Consider the following 21,977-nt stretch of genomic DNA (forward strand, 5'->3'; position numbering starts at 1 on the left):
CAATTACTTTTAGAGTTAAATTAGTCTTACCAATTTAATTGATATATTTAAGTCTCTATGAATTGAAAACTTACTTTTACAAGTCTCCACTTGACGCTTTATGTGGGTGCTCCGTTAAACGTGAGTCTACATGCTCAGTGCTATTGGGGTCATGTAGCAACTTAAGCTCCTCTTCTACCTCCTGTATAGGGTAGTGTTGAAAAACCCTTCTTGCGCTGCATATACTGAATGACAATAATAGTGTATAACACTCATATTTTCAATAATTTGTTTTCTATTGATAAAATTAGGCCGCCAAAAAAAAAAATGAGAGAGTAGGAGAGAGACACAATATAAAAGTGGAAGAATTTTCCAAAATAACTACACCGACCTGTTCATTATAAGATGCCAAAAGCTTAACTAATTGAAGAAAGCTACCACAATTAATTAAATTAGCCCATAGACTTGATTTGTTTTTTTAATAATTTTTAATAATACATCTATCTAATTTAATTAATTAGTAATATTATTTTAATTTAATTTATAGAACAAGAAATCTTACATCATGATTGACATAAAAATTTGACATTTACTTGACCCTGCAAATCTTCTGAAAAGCAACCAATATGATAAGCTCCTGGAAAATGTTCCTTGGTTGAGGAAATGGGGGGAGTGGATGAAACTTTTAGCGGAGAAAAATGCAGATAAGGCCGATGAACTTGAGGTAGAAATAATGATGATTCTCAGTCCATTGCCAGTAGCCGCCCCCACATACTGCATCAACAACTAAAGATTTCATGAACCAAAGAAATTAAATAAACACATAAAGTTGAAAGAACTAACTTGTAGCTGCAAACTTTGGTAAATGATGTTTGGTAGCTGCAGATCCAGGGCTTCAAAAAAGAAAGAGAGAAGAAAAGCATCAAGAGAAAAATATGAATGTCCTGAAGATCATATTTACCTTATGAAAATATGAACAATTAAAGAACACCAAAATCCATAAATTCAGGGCCATACCAAAAGAAAATACAGAGCTGTTTCACTACCAATCCCAAGAAAATGTTGCAGTGCCATTGCAACAAAATTACCTTAGCTGGTGAAAAGAAAGCTAGTGCATCTGGGTCAATATAACCAGCTGAATGCAAATGCAATGACAGAATAGGTCTGAAGATAGAAGGAAACAACAGTTCAATTACAGCAGCCTTATCAGAGGCAACAGCACCTTTTGATCCTGTTCTTGGTTTATTTGAAATATGAAAAGTATGCTCGTTTGATCTTTCAACAGGACTTTCATTTATTGAATTTGGCAGTGAAGAAGCTCTTTTCAACCAAAGAGAAAACTTCCAAATTTGGCACTTCTTTTACCAAATGCATTAAAACATCTGATAATGTTTTTGCAATCACTAAGGTCTTCTTGAAGAGTTGCTGATAGCACTTGGGAACTACAGTGCTTCTTTGATGCTGCTTCAGTACTTTGACCCTCTATTCCATCATCGAGATGAGGAAAGAATCGCCATTTCTGATCTGTGAATGCCTAAGAGCTAACTTGTAAATTAAGAGCTATTATATGCCCATGGGTCAAATTATGCAACACTGCACTAGAATCAAAGTGGTACAGGCATTTGCCATAACAATATCAAAGATCTCCAAACCAACCTAATTCTATCAACTGCTGATGCGCCAGCCAGGCCTGCAAGTTACCTTGTCCAAGCATATGCAACGACTGCACCATCTGGACACACCAACGGCATGTGCAAACCCCAAGAATTGCTTCACGACCTTAGAGAATCGTTGAGAACCCCAGATTCTTCTAGCTGCCCCCGTAACAAAATTAACAAGATTCAAAATTCAAGAATAATAGTACCTTAATATCAATCGGAAGTTGAAAAAACACACACAGGCATGCACTTAACTAAGATCAAGCACAGCCCGGAAAACAGTATGCTTTTTCTCCAGTTGCTTCACTGAATTGCAAAAAAAATATATATATATATATTCTATCAATTTCAAATTTCACATAACAGTGTGAAATATTTGCATTATCATCCTTATTTGCCATTTGACCATACAAACCTAATCCCTTGAAATTTGGCAAACATACCAATGGCGTGAAGGTCTCGGAGGTGTTGACGCATGGCAGAGTACCCTTTGCAAATTTGTTTCAAATTTTATCAACTTTAATATAAATTAATTTTAGTTGTAATCAATTTTATAAAATTGAATGTATAGAATTAAATTTTAATTTGTATTCAAACCAAATGCATAAAATATAAAATTCAATCGGATTCGAGTTCTACCAAATAATATCTTATACTTGATTAGGGATGACAATAAATTATATTTTTACGAGTATTTTTCCGACTAAACCCTAATAGTAAGGGTTTAAGTAGTATATAATTAGAGTCGGGATGGATTCGGATTTGAAATTTAATAGCTGTAGTAGGTTTAGATCGGATTTAAATTTTATATATTGTGTATCTGTTACTTGAACTCATTTATATAAATATTTAATTAAATATAAAATATATTTTTTTATAATAATATTTCTAAATTTTTATATATTTTATTTTATATAAAATAAAATTAAAATATTTTATGAAATTATTAAATTTTAAAATATAAATTATTAATAAAAATAATTTTTATGTAAATTTTTAATTAAAATATATAAAATTAAATAAATTTAATTATTTTTCAAATAGTAATAAATAAATTTAAATAACTAAAAATAAATTTTAATATTAAAATATATTTGAATTTTAATAATATTAATTAAATTTAAATTTAAATAAAATAATTTTTATGAGTAATTTATCCGTCGTCATCCCTACAATTAATTGAGACTAAACTCTAAACCATGAGTTAAAGTTAAACTGGTTTCTGATTTCCAATTTCCGATTTCCAATTAAATTGATCCGTCGGTCCGATCCGATTTTCAAAACAATGCCTCCATTTGATGAGTGAGAGAATAAATTTCTTTTCCTTTCCCTCCTCCGTCTTCTATTCCAAACAAAAACAAAAGGTAATACATGATGGTGGGTTAGGTAATGGGTAGTGGGTGCAGGTTTGAAAAGAAAACTTTGCAGCTCCTACTTTTCAATCTGTTGAAAGCAAGTAAATTGGCGGGAAATCAAATTCTTAAATTGGTATCTCATCTCTCTTTCAGATAGGAATCAATGATTAAATGCAGTCCAAAATAAGTTCCTTCTTCAAGCCATCGTCATCGTCTTCTTCTATAAAATCTGACCAGTGCCTGCCTTTGGGTTTAGAGGACGATGACCATGAATTGGCACTTTGGGAGAATGCTGAGCACCAGTTTGTCAATACTTACAAGCGTAGAGCTCCAAAATCACATGATGGGTATGAATTTTCTTCGTGTTAATATTGTTCTTATCTTTCTTTTGATGGGTTTTAATTGGGAGGTTGTTGTCCTTTATTATTATTATTTTTGTGATTTGATGTATATTCCGATTAGGTTCTTTCTGATTTATGTTTGGTTGATAAGAAAACTTATGAAAAGGAAAGAATTTTTATTCCATCAAGAAATAATCAATATTTTAATATTCCTTCTTCAGATTCTGCCAAGAAACATGGACAAGCAATGGAATTATACGGTTTTTCATAGCATGGATTATTTTATATACTAAATGGCTTCCTGTTTAATTGTTAAATTGGGTTTTTGGCTAGGGATAAGAGCGTTGAAGCCAATAGAAGACCAGTAAGTGATGTATTGACAATACCCATTTTGAAGGATCCATGTATGAAACCAGAATCGACGAGTTCTGGGAAAGTGCTCAACAAGAAGAGTTACGCACAGTTGCATTTGGACTTGGGTCAATCTGATTTCAATCTCCGTACATGTTCCACATGTGGGGTTAAATATGCTCCTGGGGAAGAAGGGGATGAGAAGAACCATAAAACCTTTCACAGGAATTACACTTTTGGAGTTCAATACAAGGTATATTTCTAGGCACTTTCATGGTCAATGGGTTTTATCTGATCTATTTTGATGATTTTTTTTATTTTCATGTGGATTTCATAGTGTTGCCGGAAGGAAAGGGTAGTTCATATGCCTTGTTCTCATGGGGGAAGCATTGTTTTGGTGTTAAATGGTGACCCGCCTGCTCAGAGAAAAAAGGTTTGCGCTTGGTCTTTCAGGTTTATGAATTGGGTTTGCAGTGAAGCTGAAGCGAATTAATTTCTACGTACCTGATACCTGGATTTTTCAGTTCAGAAACCTGTACGGTCTATGTCTTAATTCTTATATTATTCATTTTGGCAGGTACAGGAGATTGTAAAGCTGATGGAAATTGAGCTTGGAGGTGGATGGATTTTTCATAAGCTCTGTAAGGCAAGAAGTTTCTTGAGAATTGTCAAATTTTAGTCAATTTGTAAGCTTTTAATTCATTAAAATTTCATAATGCTTTGAATTAGAATTTTCATTTGAATATCTCCAAGTGTTTGGAATATATTCTAATTGCAATCTCAAGTGTTATTATATGGTTTTGGTTTGTAATACAAATACTTTCTCTGCATGTGTTAGATAAATTTTCTTTCTAGCTTTGCTCATTTAGGTTTTGACAACTTTTCTCCCCATCTTTTTACTGTGTATTGAAAGTAGAACAAATCTTGATTCCATACATCCTGGAATCTCTCACCCGTATTTATGCAGGTATATCTATTCATCTCTTCCCAGAGGGTTGCTGGTTGTCTGGTTGCTGAACCAATAGAAGAAGCATTCAAAATCATTCCATGTTTAGTGGATAGAAGATCTGATGGTGCTACTACAAAGGATTCAAAATTGAATTCAACCACTCTTCGATTTGGGGAAATCATCTTGCAGAAAGAAACCACAAAGAAAGTCCCCTCTGTTAATTTTCTTGAGGTGTTGGATGGGAACAACAATGGAGCTATTATCTGTGAAGAGAAAGCTGCACCTGCTATTTGTGGTATCAGAGCAATCTGGGTCACTCCCTCTAACAGAAGAAAAGGCATTGCCAGCCAGTTACTGGATGCTGTGAGGTTAGGAACCTTCAACTAATATTATAGTTCTGGCCAACTATGATTCTGTTCATTGGTTAAATGACTTAGGTGTTATGATTACTCTCCCACATACAATACATGCCTAATTAGTAAAACTGTCATCCATTTGTAGTTCTTTTTGCCCCATATATTAGTAAAACTGTCATCCATTTGTAGTTCTTTTTGCCCCATATATTATTCCTGCTGATATGAGCTAAGAAGAAACTAGATCAGGTAATTTGATATCATCGCAAATTCTTAAGAGGGTAGGCCACAAATTTCAGCTCTCAACTTGTGAAATTGATTTATGAGCCCACTAGTGGTTAAAGTTTTGTTAAATCCAGCAGCAGCTAATTGTAGTTCATATGAGCTTTTTGATTGTTTAGCACTTTCTACTTTATAATAAAAAAAACTAAATTCTTGAAATGGTTGAGGGAATTGAATCCATATCCATTATCTTGTGAATTTGAGCAATCCTTCGGTTGGATTAGAAAACTGTTCTAGTCTTGCAATTTGGTTTTGCACATGGGGTGGTTGGTTCACTTGTTTCTTCTTTCAATGCAGGAGAAGCTTTTGCGTAGGATTTACTCTCCAACGATCTCAGATAGCATTTTCCCCACCAACTACAGTTGGAAAGGCATTGGCATCCAGTTACACTGGCACCACATCATTCATGGTTTACAAGCCTAATGCTATGCACGGTTAAATGCTATGGCACTGTAATTATGGCGGGTTGCAGTTTCTAATTATACTTTTGAATCGCTAGCAGTTAGATTTTAAAATATTTCACAAGCAAGCAGTCAGGAACTCTAATATCAACGATTCATCTCAACTCTTTACCCGATTATTTTTATTTATTTATTGGGGATTTTTGATTTGATTGTCATGAATTTTTTTATAATGATGAAGAATGATGGTGTTTTGTTTTCATTATTGAAAGACTTTTGGATCAATTTCATCTACATATGCATTTGCTACAAAGATATTTCTACACTGTTAAAATTATGTATGAAATAATTGGCTTAGAAAGAAGGTGAAGAGAGCATTTTTCTTAGCTCTCTTTTGTTTCCTAATGAAAATGGGGTGAAATTGTGATGTTTTATTTGCTAGAAAAAATAAAATAATTTTTTTTTCCAATTTTGAAAGCTTAGGCTTTTGGGGAAGTTATCCTGGCAAATGGAAAAACAGATAATAACTATTAAAATAATTAATAAATATTTAAAATATTATAATGAGTTGATTTAGCCAATTAAAAAAAATTAGATAAATATATCCAAATTTGAAAATTATTCATTTGCTCAAATTAACATTTTTGGCAAGTCTTTAATTTCATCAATTGTTATATTAACAACATTTTATATACATTGATGTCATTTATAATCAAGCCTTGAAAAGACATACACTAAAATTTTCAAATTGCTAAAATAATATACTTTATTACATAAATTTCACATATAAATTTATGACATGGGAGTGTAAAAATTTATTATTTTAGGAATTCACACAAAACCCTTTCTCTTCACCATTTGACTACAATAGACACCAATGTAAAATATAAGCATATACATATGAAAATTTTTAAGTAAATGTTTGAGTTCTTTTTAATCTTTAATAATCCACAAAAACAAATGTCACTTCTCAGTGAATAAATAATGTCTTTAGGTTGGAGCAGCTAACCAATAAAGGAAAAACACGTTTTGACAGTGTTTTTGCAGGAAAGCCTTTGAATGCGATGGACTTCATTCACTTGCAAATGAAGACCACTAACTGAAGATTATTATTCTTATAGATGTGGTTAATTTCAAGACAAAACCTGGCATAGCACCAGAAATAGCTTCTTCATATCAATGAGACTTCCGAATTAACATTTCAAGCTGGAGGGAACTCCATAAGAACTTCGGTATCAGTTTCCTTTTTGTGCAGTTGTTCATCTACATCTTCCTGAAGATATGGACTAAACACCTTCATAACTTGTTCATATACAGGCTTCTTGAAATCCACTGCCTGCTTCAGGAAACAAAATAATTACAACCTTCAAAAACAGAATTCCAATTCATGTTCACGCATTAAGGTTTACTCACAAGCTCCACCACTCGTTCTGGTAACATCCATGACCAGTCCTTGAATTCTGGCTTTTCGGAACCATCTCCCAATAGGTTGATCTCTTCCTCCTTCCCAGTAAACTTAAAAAGAAACCTGTTTTTCACAAATTTTGATTTCATGAACATGAGGGCAATGTTCAGAACACGAAGGCAAAGGTGCCTATAGTAAAGCCTCCTGACGAGTAATTGTTGAGCAGGGTGAATCACAAAGAAAGTACACAAATTTTAATAATAAAGAGAGTCAATTTGTAAAGCAGAAAACAAAATAATCCTGCTAATAACAAGTAGACGAGCTAAAACAGAAGATAAACACCAAATCAGGCAACAAAATATACCATCCTGAATAATAACAAAGGATTCCTACAGAAACCATTACAACCATTTAGTAATTAACAGAGGCAAAAGACAGTGACCATAAGTAAGCCAATAACAGCAGCTTGAGTTAATGTCAGGTATTATAAGTAACAATATCGTAATCGACGCAATTAGCTCCAACACACTGCAATATACAGTCCATCTAATTGCTTTTGAGAGAGAATGTGCTTACCACTTCTGTGCTTGACCTTTATAGTTTGTACCCCACCGACGATTAAGTCTCTCTCTAACTTGGAGTGGGAAGTCATAAGTCAGCCAGTATGGAGCCTAAATAGCCAGAGATATATGCAATATAACATATCATTCCAATTGATAAATGGCCCTAAAGAGTAGCAGCAAGATAATTAACATTTAACAAAAACAACCCACCTCTGCAAGAAACTCAGTTGAAGTAACACCTGTTTCTTCCCTTAATTCTCTCATCGCTGCATTCCTAAGGTCCTCACCTTCATCAGCGCCACCCTGTAAAACACAAGCTCCCAAGCAATTGTAATACAAATCCTTTTGGTTTATTCTAAAATTAACTAAAAAACAGCGTCTTGCAGGTATTTAGTCTCAAAATTATAATGGCCAGTGCCAAAATGTTAAGAGCACCAATTCACTACGCATTACTGCATTAAGCAAGCCAAGCAGCACCATAAAGCTCACTCAATCTTTTCACCAACAAACAACTCAACCAAAAAAAGAAAAAATTCAAATTAACAAGCAAATCCTTTAATCAGACAGAACTCCAATTGAATTCTTCAAAACTCCATTGAATTTCCCATCAAATCAAATTAAGCTAAAATTGAGATTAAAAAACAACTAAAGAACAAAAGCCCAGGAAAGAACTGAATCTACCTGAGGCATTTGCCATGTGTCCGGTATGTTAATCCTCGAAGCAGCAAAGATCTACAAATCAAGTTCAAAATTCGTCTATTTAGCAACCTTAATAACAATTATCTTTATATAAACACAAAAATTTCGCTGAAGTTCTAACCTTTTTGGAGGGATTAACGAGACAAATCCCAACATTCCTTCTGTACCCTTGAGGAGGCGTTTCCATTGATAAGGCTGTTAGAGACAACGAAGCAGCCACTTTCCGGCGTTTATTCTTCCACGTCAAAAGTGGCACGCTCGCAAATTTGCCAAACTTTGGAGGGCAATTTCGACCAGAGAAGCGATATGCTTGGGGATTTGGTAGGAACTCACACAAACCCATCGCTACGCGTCGTTTTTGCAGTTTCCCGTAACTTACTTGGTCACCAAGTCAGTAAATGTACCGAAACCGCCTGGTTTCCTCTCACGCTCTCTGGTTACTAATTTTTTTATTCCGAAAATACCCTAACCGCCTCTCTACATTTACCGTTTCATCCCCTTTCGCCTAAACCCGCCATTTATATATATAAACCCTCTTCTCTGATACTTTGCCAGCTAATCCTCTTCGCTTTCATGCCCTCAAACCCTTAAACTCACCCAATCTCTTGACGTTATTTAGCCAATGATGATGGAGGCCAAGGGAGCGTCGTTTCCGGTTGTGTTCTTCGACGGCGAACAGGAGACCAGCCTTGGTGACGTCGTCGTTTCCCCTTCTTTGAATTTCAAAGTTTTCCAATCGATTATCGTTGAGAAACTCGGTCTCTCTCCTCACCAGTTCTCTATTTATCTCGCGGACCGCAAGAGGCGTGGCTCAAGAATCCCCGTCACCGGAAAGATCGATTTCACGGCGGTTTCTTATGAGAAGGATTGCTTCTTTCTCGTGGTTCTCAAGCGATCGAGGCGAGAGAGGAGGCGGAAAAGCCGCGAGGTGGCCGAAATTATGCAGAACCGTTTCGATCCACCTGCTAATCTGATGCTTTTGAGACGAGACGGTAACACTATTGCAATAAACAGTACTGGGTTTTCTGCCCTGGACTTGGGTCGGTCTGGGTACGAAAGTCGGGTAAAGGAACTACAGATGCAGAAAGAGCGGTACTGGTACTTGATGAATATGGATTTGGGGTTCGAAGGAGGGCCGAACTTGGGAGCAGAGAGATCGAATAGAACAGTAGTTTGCGAGGAATGCTTAAGGGCTAAGGAGATGGGCAGAGATGTTGGGTTCCACTGGTGTGTTTATGATACTGTTACTTTCGGGTTCAGGTCACCGGCGGGTCCGATTGCCCGTCCCGTTAAAGGATCTAATTGAGGATGATAGTGCAGCGTCGGCATTTTAATCGAGGAGTTTTCCCATTTCTCATCTGTGCACAGCAGGAAGAATACAAGAGGAGGGCCGTATGGTATACCTTACTATACGTATATGACTGTCCTTATAATTTAGGGTTATATATACCAATACAGTATATGGGTATATGGGGTATATAAGAAGAGGGACATTTAGTACACTAAAGAAGTGTAGGGCTTTTGGATTGTGTTTTGGGTGATACAAGAAACACAATTGGGTAGAAAAGGGTATAGAAGTTTTTGAATTGTGATTGTGATTGTGATTGTGACTTGTTGGATGGAGATATGGTTTGAGATTTTTGGGTATCTGGCTTCTATTTGAAGAAAATAAGAGTGGGTTTTGGGTGAAAGGAATAATAAAATAATGGGTAGGTGCTTTTTAGTTAAGCTTTCAAGTTTTTGCTAATTGGCATCAAAGCAAAGGCATAGTTGATGCTTGATTGAAGATAAGAAATGAGAAGAACTATTTCTTGTATCTTTGTTCTGTTTTTGTTTTCTTTTCAACTGGAAAAGTTGGCAGTGAAGTGCTGCTGTTTATGCATAATTCTTTTTCTTGGTGCGGGCCATCGGCCCTGCCTGCTTATTGAGCTTTCCAAAATAAGCGGTTGTTATGTAACATTTGCCCGCTCAACTCGTTACTCGCTCCCATCACCTATCATTGGATGACTAAATTTATGTTTACTTTTATTTTTATATAATTTAAAAACATATAATTAAAATTATTATTAAATTATTTACAGTTAATAAGTTTTATTTTTAAATACATATTAAATAAAAAAATATTAATAAATTAATTATTATTTAAAAAATTTATAATTAAAATTATTATTAATGCCTCTTTATCCGTAATTGAATGTTGATAAATAATGATTATTAATTTTTTAAATAAATGTTATTTATTATAATTTTAAATATATTTTAAGCATATTTAAGTATTGTATTACTTTGAAATATTTAATTTTTATTTATATATTTTAATAATAAAATAGTTAGTAATATATAATAAAAGGAAAAATAAAAAAAATATATGTGATTTCACATTTTAACACATAAAAAATTATAATTTTATTTTTGTTAAATTAGTACCGGGTAGCGTAGCACTAATGATTTTATTAAATTTGTGCTAACATGGCCACTAAACTATATGTAATCAATAAAAAAATTAAGTTAATTTTAAACTTAAACATAATTATCAATTAAAATTAAAAAGTAAAATAATGAGAATAAAAATAATATATTCTTACCATCCTTTAGAATGAAAAAATGATTACTCCCAAATTGTAAGTTTATAAGAATTCTGGTGTACTTCACATTGCAATAATTCTTCACTCAAAATAAGATATGCACTAAACTTAAACCAATAAAAAAGGTTCTCACTGTCCATGAAAATCTATAGGAATTAAATTGCTTCTGTTGGGCAAGCAAAAGCATCGATTGATCGAATACAATTTTACAATCATTCTCCAAACAAATAATTTTCCTTTGATTGTCCTTAATCTCTGCCAACAATTCAATCTCCAAAGTTCGACAGTCACCAATTTCATCCTCACAATCTGCAATCTTCTCATTCAGTTGAACAATAATTCTTTTGGACCTTTTACAGGGCAACTCATCTACCCATAAAAAAAAAAATATATCTCTTTCAATCCATATCAAACCTTCCACAGCCGCGGAATTTTCTCTCTTCATTTTCATCTGTGGTTGTAGTTTTAATGGGTGAAACCACCTTGCAATAACATAGTTAAATTCTGGAGCTTGAAATTTCTCTTCGAATTTGCTTAGATTCTAAGTGCAATATTATCCTTCAGCTCTCCTTCCACTGTATTCACTAAGTTTTCAACTCGAATTAAGTCTCCAAATGAGTGTTTTTGCACTTTCTAAGGAAATTTATTGCAATTAAACATGGCTATATCTAAAACCTTATTTAGTTTAAAAGACTGTACTTTCTAGGGAGAATACATTTTCAGAGAAATATAATATAAATGTATTTAATATATAAATTAATTTTTTTAAAAGTAACTTATTTATAAATTATAAAAAAATATAATATAAAATAATTTTAAGTATAAAAAATTAAAAGATAAATTAATAAATTAAGTTATACTTAATTAAAGAAGTATAACTTACCGAATCTCATATAAGTAAGTTTTTTTCTTTGCACAAGAGAAATAGAATACTTAATTTATTGAAAATTTTGCTTGATGATACATATTAAATAAGATTTTTTTTTTGGTACATTTTTCAAAAGCCTTAGGCTATTTATCTGAAATCATAGTTATTAAATATGAACCAAACAAGGCGATTGAATCGATGAATTAGTAAACTAATCCTTAAATTAATCTGAGTTTATAATTGAATTAGATAAGAAGCGATCCACTGTGACCCGATCAACCTGACAATTGAACCGGTATGACCTAATTGATTTGATCGATTCAATTATTTAATAAAATTTTTTTAATATTGATATAGAGAATTGCACTCAAAATCTCATAAAATAAAATTTTAAAATCAAAATCAATTAAATAAACTTAAGAGTTATTATTTCAATATATTTATTTTTTAGCATCTACTTAATATTTTATAAATATTAAAAAGACAATTATACAACTATATAAATTTTTATACATTATATTACTTAAATACTTTTATATAAAATTGAAAAATAATATTAAAATTTATTAAATATAATTTAATAAATATTAAAATTTCATTTAAAAAATAAAAATTTAATTAATTATATTTATTTATTTACATTATTAATTACTATATTTAATTAATTTTTAATGATCTACTAATTAAACTATTAATTCATTAATTGAATTATTAATTCATTTACTCAATTTTTTTTAGTTAATCTCCGTGTGAAATTTAATAATACTGTATGAAACTCAATACAAAATAAAAAGAGATTAAGCTCTAGCAAGATAAATTTTAATAATTGTCACTGAATTTATTTAGTTATAATATTATAGTCCCTCAACTTAAAAATGTAATATAAAATTTCATTAAATTTCAAATTTTACACAGTAAAATCTCTTTAATATCTGATTACTAATTTTTTAATTAGATGCTGACCTGCTCAATTTCAACATGGAACTTAGTCAAGTATTTTTATTTTCTCTTTCAAGTCATATATAAATTAAATCATTATTCTCTTTATAGATAAAATATTTTTTTATGTATAAAGAGAATAATTTTATATTTTACATAAAAGAGAAAAGAGAAATATTAACTAAATATCATAAGGAAACTATTCATATCAGTTTATAATTAAAAATTAATAATTAAAAGTCAAATAAATTTTATTATATAAAATTTAAAATTTTAAAAAATTTTATATTATATTTTAAAATAAAAAATTATAATATTATAATTATTTAAATTTAAAAATAATTATTAAAATTTATCAAGCTATTAGAAATTACAAATTAAGGTTTATAAATAAAGAAAAAAAGGGGCCATATCTGAACATGGCTTGCATCTAAGCTATGGAATTCACTTTAAAAGGACAAGGCGAAACGGCTTGGGAAAGCGGATATTGAAATGACGAGGCAAGCGATACGGCCCTGACCCACTTATAGGTTCATTAATCATTATCCTAAGGCTTTGTTTGGGGACTCCTTTCCTTTTATGCCTTTTTTGTATTTACCTCACTTTCACGAGGAAAATTCAATTCCCCAAAATATCCAAAACGATGGTTTTGATTAAGCTTTTTTTTTTTTTTAATTTCCCTAAACCTTGTAATTTTTGTGAATAATTTAATTTAGATTCTATAAAAATACAATATCATTAAATTAACATGAAATAAAATATAATTAAAATATAAAATGTAATAATTATATCAATAATATAATTTAATCAAATTAAATATTATTTTATTTACAATCAAAGGTATTCATAAATTTGTCTTTCAATATCAACATTAAGTTTTTAAAATAATTTTAACTGTATTTTTCATATTCATTTGATATATTTAAAATTTTTAAATAATTTAAAAATATTTTACAACAAAATCAGTAAATATTTATTTTTAAAAATTAACTAATTTTATTGGATTAATTTCAAATCATAACGTATATGATAATACAATATATTTAAAAAAAAAAACCTCTAATTTATTTTTTAAAAAAACTAAAGGAGTAAATTAGTAATATATTTTTAATCAGTGGGTTAAAGCTAAATTGACCAACTCTAAGTTATTTATTATTCTTCAGTTACATGTGTAATAGTAATAATGATTATATATGCACAATATGAACGTACAATTGTTGAGATGCCATTTCTTTTACAATGGCGGTTGAAAATAAAATTTAAGCTAATCCCTTGTTAATCAATTTAATTGCACAAAATCAGCTAGCATCTTTTTTATGGGAGTGGACTCATTATTGACTTAGTTTAATTTTAATATATATATATATATGTATATATATGGAGAGAGAAGGGCTTATCTAACAAGTAAGTGATATGCATTCAGTTACTTGATTAATCAAGTGTAGGATGTGTTCAGGTAATTTATGATAAATTTTAACTAAGTTTTTATTAAGAATAATAATTGAGTTTGAGTTTGGAGTAAGGTAATTTTAGTGGGTAATCTACTTATTGTCATCGTTAACTGAACTAAGCTAGGTAAGGCTTAGATTTGCAAAATTAAAAAGGCTATGAGGACCATTAGACCCAGTCATAAGTTGGTTCATAATCGAAATCGAACTAGTTTAGACTAGAATGGGTCCAATATGTGTTTTGACTTGAACCATGAATAAATTGAAACCATCATATTGGGTTTTTTATTTAGAAAATAAAAAATTGAAAAAAAGTTGTTAGAATTGTAGACACTATATTTTGGCCGACCTTCGAAGGCAAGGAACTTTTAAAATTGAAACTTTATTATCCGCTCTCAATCGATATCCCCAATCACAGGTAGCTTTTCCGAATGTACTGATTGCTCGTCCTTGTAACAAATCAATCTCACGTTCAAGTTAGATTGTTTTCCAATCTCCTGGTATTTATCAGATGAGTTCGAGTCAATATTGGGTCTCCGGACCATCCAATCTTGCCTACTGTTATTCTCCAATATCTCTATGTACAAATATTGCAGAATTTCATTTGACTAATGTTGTGATCGGGCCTCCTGTGTGAATTCTCTAGATATTCCTCAAAATGAAGCTAAGGTTTTTATCCGGTCTAATAATGGTTCCGACCATAAAAGTTCAAGTCAGTGTCAAATCTTTGCAATTCTAATATTCTAAAGTTCCATCCGGTATTTGGTCATGGTTCCGTTCAATCTCTTATATTTTGATTAATAGTCGCTCTCAGGTTTAATGTTCAACAACATTCAATCAATTAAGTACTCAGACAGTTTGGTTTAAAGGTTTTCCGATCTCATCAAGAAATTTAACATAAAAGATTTCATTTCATTCTAAAAAAATATATACAAGTCAATTAGCGAGGGGGGTCTTCTCTGCCCTGCGCCCCAGCTACATCCCTCTCTCTCTCCTCACCCTCGGGCTCCTCATCGCTGTCCTTTTTAACCTCTGGGATGAGCTTATCCATGCAGGAGAAGTCCTCCTCAGGATAACGCTTCTTCAGTTCGGCCAGGAGATCGTTATGGGCGTTCATATATGCCCCAGCCTCTTTTATAGTACTCTCCTCCTCCTTTGCTTGGAGCTCCTCCTCCTTCGCCCAAAGTTCCTCAGAAAAATAAGTGAGATCGGCAGATCGACCAGCCCGGGAGACTTCAAGTTCCCGCTCTACTTTAGCTATCCTCTCTTCGCAATACTTCACCCGATCTTCCAGTTTGACGATGTAATCATTGGCAGAGGAGAGCTGAGCCTTTTGCAGCTGATGCATCCTGGACCGCCTTAAGAATCTCTTTCCTTAAAACGTGGGCTTTTTCTCTGATCACGTGTTGGTTTGCAATAGCCTCCAAGCCCAAACTCATTGTGAGTTAAAATATCATTAATACTCTCCTCAGCCAATCGATTCCGATCTTCTTGGAAGCAGATGGAAGTGCCCATGACTTTGGCTAGACCAAGATTCCCTCTGGTGGAACGATTCCTTTCCAGTGATTGGATAAGGAGTTGAGCTCCCCAGGAGAGCGTTCTAACAGTAGGGCTAGAAGACTCCCCTTTTACATTGGAAGAGATCGGAGGAGGCAGACATTCAATCTGCTGAGGAGGAGAGACGACGATCTCTACTTCTGAGATCGGCTGCTCTTGAGGTCAAGGAAGGGAGCTCGATACTTCTACCAAGTCTTAGTGAGGTGTCTGAGTAGCGGTGGCAGTGGCCTCTTTCATTGCTCGAACCTTTCGGGAGACCTCCCTCTTTCGCTTGTGGCTCTCTTTGAAAGCATCACCACCCGCCATACCTGCACAAAAGAAGAAGTCAGTGAGTTCGCTAAGGTTGAGAGACTAGAGATCTAGATTGTCCCGGTAGCATGACCGAGGTCAGAAAGCTGAAGCTTGTAATCTTTGACAGAGATCAGCCGCATCATCCACCATTTTAGTTCGGCTATCACTGCATCTAAGCACGAATATTTATGGGTGGCCGCCTGAGTTTTTAATTCCTTCACTATGGCATCTTCGTCTTTATTTAAAGAAAGCTTCTTAAGGAGTTGGGGGACTAAATAATTCTAATTACGTGGGATCCCCTCAAAGCCGTTTCGATCCTTTCTCCTAAGGATGAAAAACCGATCCTTCCAATTCTTCAACGAAGAAGGGAGATTGGTGAAAAGCCAGCAGTTTGGCTTTGCCTGAAAGAACCAAAATTCGTCATTCTTTCTTCGGAAAAGCCTATGCAGCTCGGCAAAGACCTTAACTGTGGGCTCCAGTCTCTTGGCTGGACAGAGGCCTCTGAAGGCTACTAAAGTCCGCCAGGAGTTCGGATGCACTTGAGCTACCGAGACATAGTGAAATTTTAGGACGGCCTTGTAAAATCCATCTAAGGGAAAATGGAGCCCGGCCTTCAGCTGCTCCTTGTACACTATGATAAGATCGCCTTTTTCAAAGAAGTAATCGGCCCGAAGATCGCCATGGCATTTGATCAGTTCAAATGAGTCGATCCGAAGTATTTCATCCAAAGGAGCTCTAAATCTTGAGATTTTCCTTTTTAGTTCCTGTGCACTACCCTGTGAAACCATCTTCACTCCACCTCATTCCCACCGCCCTAGTAACTGCGCATTACCCTCCGAGCTCAACTTCGTTCCGATCTATTCCTATTACCTCGGGTAAGCTCAAGTCCTTCGGCCTTCAGCTTTCACCTCTCAAAGATTTGTGGATACCAGAGTCAGCTCGCCTGTCTCCTTAAATTCCCACAGGTAAGCGCCTGAACTGTTATTTTGTTGAATATCCTTAGTTTGTTTTCTCCAGTTTTCTTTTAAAGTTTCTCTTATATCCAATCACACTAAATCTCATAATAGGTTATCTAGACTCGTAGTTATTTCCTGTGCCTCTTTTTTTTATTCATTCGTAAACTCCATTTATCGTCTCTTAGTTTTCGTTCCTTTCAAGAGTAGATGTTTGAGTCATCAGAGACTTGTAAATACTCTAAAGAATATAGGCAAGAGTATTTTAACATGAAAGTTTTAGGTCTTAATAAATGAAAAATGATAAAGAAAGATAGGTGTAGCAAAGGTCGAATAGCTTGGAAACAAGATTAGGTCAAATAAATAAGTTATGAGATCGGGCCTCGGAACGAATCCAGGCGATAATGCAATAGATCGGAAATTAAGATAAGTTCAGATCCTGGGCGAGCAACTAAAAAGAGATCGGATGTTGCGAATCAAAGAGTTCTGATAAAGCGATCATGTGGAAAATCGGTAAGGAGTTTGGTCTTTTATCCACCATCTAGTTATAAGGTCCCGTAGGCTAAGAAAAGCTTTACACGGGTTTCCCGTGTCTTTGGTACTTCGTAAAAAGGGTCATGAAGGACCTTTTACCAGAATCCTTAGTTCAAAGTTCTTATAAAATGCCATTCTAATAAATATATTAAGAGATCGGGGGAGAGTTCTTATCCGAACTTAGTCTAATTTTTAACGCAACATATTAAGAGATCGGGGGAGAGTTCTTACCCGAACCCAGTCTAATTTTTTTTTAAACATAACACATTAAGAAATCGGGGGAGAGTTCTTACCCGAACTCAGTATAATTTTCAACGCAACTGTAACACCCCAAAATTTTAAATTTTATGAGCATTTTTGGTATTTTAATTTTATTTAAATTTTAGGAATTTTTTTGAGATTTTTCGGATTTTAAAAATCGGGTTCGATTTTCTGAAAAAATAAACTTTAATGATTTTTAAAAATTAATTTAAAGACCACGTGGCAAAACTAAAAATATATTTGGAGTCTATGTATTTTTCTGAGTTTTCTGAAATTTTTTTCGGAATTTTTGGACCTCGTTTTCGATCCCGAGGCAGAGTAAAAATTCAAAATTTTGTATTCTGAATCGAACCGGCCGAATCGAACCGGACCGGATCGGACCGGTCGAATCGGACCGGTCGAATCGGACCGGCCTTTTTCCTTCTTCCCTTTTTCTTCCCCGCGCGCGTCGTCCCTCTCCCTTTTCTCTCGCTTTCTCTCCTCCTCCCGGCCGGCCACCACCGCCAAAGACTCACCCGGCGCCGCCGACCCTCCCATCCGGCCGGCCGCCCAAACGGCCGAAAACGCGCAACGCACTGCGCGCGCCGTTTCGACTTCCCCGGTCAAATCCGGCCGATCCGGCCACCAATTGGACTGGGTCTTGTGTCTAAAATCATCTACTCGGCGAGAGCTTTCCATAGACACCAAGAACGCCGAAATCCATCGAGCGGTTTGTCCGATTTTTGCTCGGGAAGATTTTAGCCCATTTCGACTTTTGGGCTTGATTTCTCGAAAACCGTGAATCCCAAGAGAAAACTGAGGCCACCAGCACGCTCCATTTGTCGAGAGCTTCGCAACGACATAAATTTCGAATTTTTCCGACACCGTTTTTCGGTGGGTCCCACGGAACTTCGCAGTGTTTTTCCGAGCATTTAATGAGCTTAGAAAATTCTGAAAAATTTATGTGCTAACCCCCGTGTTATGAGCTTCGTGTAGGTATCCTCGATTCGAGGAAATTCGACAGTTGACCGGGTCTGCAAATTTCGCCGAACGGACTGCTTCAAAAAAGTCTTCGAATTTGACCGAGGTTTTGGCTAGCCCCCCATTGTCAGACGTCCCGAGCGCGTTCCCGAAGTCGGAATCGGCAAAGGTAAACCCGAACCTTGCTTTTTCGTAATTTTCTAGTGCTTAAATAGGATTAAAAATCCATAAAATATTCGTGGTAGCTTAGAAAATTACGATTCTTTTTGCAATAGCTTAGTAATATTGCTAAGGACAGCGGGGCAAAGTTTTATAATTTTTAGAGCTTGTTTGGGTAGTTTTTGCAAAAATAATCAATAATAAGGACTAAATTGAAATTTTGCGTATTGTGATGGATGACTGATTTGATGGGCCCAGGAGGGGCTGTGTGATGTGATTGAGTTGTGGGCATATGGATTGTGAATATAGAAGTGTGTTTTGAACCCTTTTGCAGGTTGGGTAGGTCATAGATATAGGGGAGACTCTGCCGGATTTTCGGCACGACTTAGGACGTATTGGTCTTTTTCTTTGTTTGAATTGAGTCAGATTGTATTAAATAATTGTAATATAATTGTCAGGTGAGCCGATGACCTTCTTCCTCCTTCGCCTCAGTGACCATCGTCAAGTCTGTGAGTAGAATATTAATTTTAATTGTAATTTCGATATTATTATATGTTCAAGCATGCCCATGCATCACTTATATGCATATATTTATGTAGTTAAACTCTAGGCACGATTTATGTTGCATTCATGACTGTTGATGTGCCATGGATGTTGTTGTGGTAATTTGGAGCAGTGTGCGTGCGTGTGATGTGGTGTGGACTATGGATAGGGCCAGGCGATCCACGGCTTGAGTAGTCATTGGGACCGATCCTTCGAGGGTAGTCACGGCTTGAGTAATTATTTGGGACCCTCGATTTGGTTATTAAGTGGAAGTCCGAGCTTGAGTAATTCACGGCACCGGGTTGGATTTAAGAGAGCTGTATAGGGGATCAGCTCCCATATGTTATGATTGATACTACAGGGTGTGTGAGTGCTCCAAATTACCTTTTTGATGTTATGATGTGAAAATGTTGTTGATGTTGCATTTCACTATACAGGGTGCATTAGTTCTAGATAGTTATAGAGATTATGGTTAAAATTGATATTTTACTCTCTGAGTCGAACGCTCACTCCTGTTCAATATTTTTTCAGGCTACAGGAGGATTTTATTTTGGTTAACCTGCTTTTCTCCCTCGCAGGTCAATTATTACTGTTTGTATAAACTTGTTAAATCTTAGAATTTCTGCATGTGTTAGAAATATTATTTGATTTGGGTCTGTAAACTAAATTATTATTTTGGGACCTGTAAACTTAATATGCTATGCATGTTTGATGGATTGGATGAGGGAGCTGAGCTCCCATTTATTATTATGTTGATGAGTATGTGGAGGGTGAGCTGAGCTCCCCAATTGACTATATATTGTGTTTACAGGTCGGGTGAGTCGAAAACTCCCCGTTGGTAAGTCCATTTTATGGCCGGACTCTGTCCGTTTGTTTTCTTGATATTGGGCCCAAATGGGCCTTAGAGCTGGGTTAATGAACAGTTAGGCTTACTACGGGCCTCGGGGGCTTTAGGCTGGCCCAGGTCCTAGTGCCGGTCCGGCCCATAGGTTGGGTCGCGACAGCAACATATTAAGGGATCGGGGGAGAGTTTTTACTCGAATTCTCGGCCAAAATCTTAATAAAATGTATAGAGATCGGGGGAGAGTTCTTACCCAAATTCTTAGCCAAAATTTTAATAAAATGTATAGAGATCGGAGGAGAGTTCTTACTCGAATTTTCGACTAAAATATTAATGAAATATGTGGAGATCGGGGGAGAGTTCTTACCCAAAATCCTCCGCCGAAATTTTAACAGAATACATTAAGAGATCGGGAGAGAGTTCGTACCTGAATTCTCGGCCAAAATCTTAATAAAATGTGTAGAGATCGGGGGAGAGTTCTTACCTGAATTCTCAGCTAAAATCTTAATAAAATATGTGGAGATCGGGAGAGAGTTCTTACCCAAAATGCTCCGTCGAAATTTTAACAAAATACATTAAGAGATCGGGAGAGAGTTCTTACCCGAATTCTCTTAGCTTAAATTCAAACTACAATATGCCAAGAGATTAGGGGAGAGTTCTTACATGAGCTCTCGAATTAAGTACTTAATACACCAAGGGATCGATAGGAGAGGTCTTCCCAAAGTATCCCGAATACTAGGTTGAGGCCTGATGGAGAGTTCTCCTCAAGGCACTGATATTTATGAGCAAAATTTCCCTGAGAATATCACAACTTCAGCATTCATATTAACCCAACAAAAATCCCTTATACAACACCCATTCACTGAATGGTCATCTCATGTACTCGTGTTCTTAGGCAACCCAAAACAGTGAAACATCAAATATTCACTTATCCATACAAAGGATTAACATCATCATTCTACCCCCTAAATTATCAATTTATAAAGAGCACAACATTAAATCTGCTTACCCTCGTTGACGGACGAGGTGGGGTGCCTAACACCTTCCCTACCCATATATGGACCCCGAACTTAGAATCTATGTTTTCAAAGTGGATTTTAATTTTTACAAATAGTTTTATTTAATTTTCCTCAAAATTAAAGTGGCGACTCTTCACTTTTTCCACTTCGGTGAGTATTTGTCCGGCGATCGCAAAACCCTTGCGACAAGAATTAAACCGGACCGAATCAAATTGGATTGAACAAAAATTAGAATCTTAGGGTCATTTTAGGTTCACCCTTTAGGTGAACTATGAATCGACAGCTTTTGACCAGTTCAAACCGAAATTGACTAGATGGCGGCATTTAAGGACCACAAATTATTATTACCTCCATCTACTTTTATTTATTACTTTTCAAAAATTATTTTATCCAAAATTATCTGTGACTTTGAAAATGTTAAGGTATATTATTTTTTTTTAATTTTATTCTTATTTCTTTTAAACACAATAATTATTTTTATAATTTTTTTATACTTCACAATTTGATTAAATTATTTAAAATTTTATTATAATTTATATGATTTAATTACTTTTTTAATTACCATAAAAAACCTTAAATGATGTACAAAAGTGGATAGAAATAGTATTTTCTAAGACATCAATTTATTTCAATTCACTTAACTTATTAAATGAATTCAATTCAAATTATTTTCTTTCCTTATA

The 21,977-nt window shown here is 34.5% G+C and overlaps 2 protein-coding genes and 1 pseudogene across 4 annotated transcripts; 1 reads left to right on the forward strand and 2 right to left on the reverse strand.

Moving 5' to 3' along the window:
• Positions 1 to 302: 302 nt before the first annotated feature.
• On the reverse strand, positions 303 to 2,114 carry LOC110639508 (mediator of RNA polymerase II transcription subunit 27-like; annotated as a pseudogene).
• An 846-nt stretch (positions 2,115 to 2,960) lies between these two features.
• Positions 2,961 to 5,934, forward strand: LOC110639496 (protein CHROMOSOME TRANSMISSION FIDELITY 7). Of its 2 annotated transcripts, none has more exons than XM_058143686.1 (6): positions 2,961 to 3,339; positions 3,667 to 3,937; positions 4,022 to 4,117; positions 4,262 to 4,330; positions 4,676 to 5,001; positions 5,566 to 5,934. In XM_058143686.1, exons 1-6 carry the CDS (start codon positions 3,164 to 3,166, stop codon positions 5,705 to 5,707), a joined length of 1,080 nt encoding a protein of 359 aa, XP_057999669.1. In that variant the 5' UTR covers positions 2,961 to 3,163; the 3' UTR covers positions 5,708 to 5,934. The 2 variants fall into 2 exon arrangements, with proteins under 2 accessions (XP_057999669.1, XP_021646174.2); XM_021790482.2 differs by having other exon boundaries at positions 2,962 to 3,339; positions 4,652 to 5,001.
• Positions 5,935 to 6,417: 483 nt separating this feature from the next.
• Positions 6,418 to 8,690, reverse strand: LOC110639502 (nudix hydrolase 27, chloroplastic). 2 transcript variants are annotated; one of them, XM_021790496.2, is made up of 6 exons: positions 8,458 to 8,690; positions 8,319 to 8,369; positions 7,848 to 7,940; positions 7,651 to 7,745; positions 7,083 to 7,197; positions 6,418 to 7,005 (listed from the first exon to the last, which is right to left on the reverse strand). In XM_021790496.2, the coding sequence occupies exons 1-6, from the start codon at positions 8,677 to 8,679 to the stop codon at positions 6,871 to 6,873; spliced, it is 711 nt and encodes a 236-aa protein (XP_021646188.1). In that variant the 5' UTR covers positions 8,680 to 8,690; the 3' UTR covers positions 6,418 to 6,870. The 2 variants fall into 2 exon arrangements, with proteins under 2 accessions (XP_021646188.1, XP_021646187.1); XM_021790495.2 differs by having other exon boundaries at positions 6,418 to 7,008.
• Positions 8,691 to 21,977: the final 13,287 nt, after the last annotated feature.

The sequence above is a fragment of the Hevea brasiliensis genome, chromosome 3 (assembly GCF_030052815.1).
Source record: "Hevea brasiliensis isolate MT/VB/25A 57/8 chromosome 3, ASM3005281v1, whole genome shotgun sequence".
NCBI classification, from domain to species: Eukaryota; Viridiplantae; Streptophyta; class Magnoliopsida; order Malpighiales; family Euphorbiaceae; genus Hevea; species Hevea brasiliensis.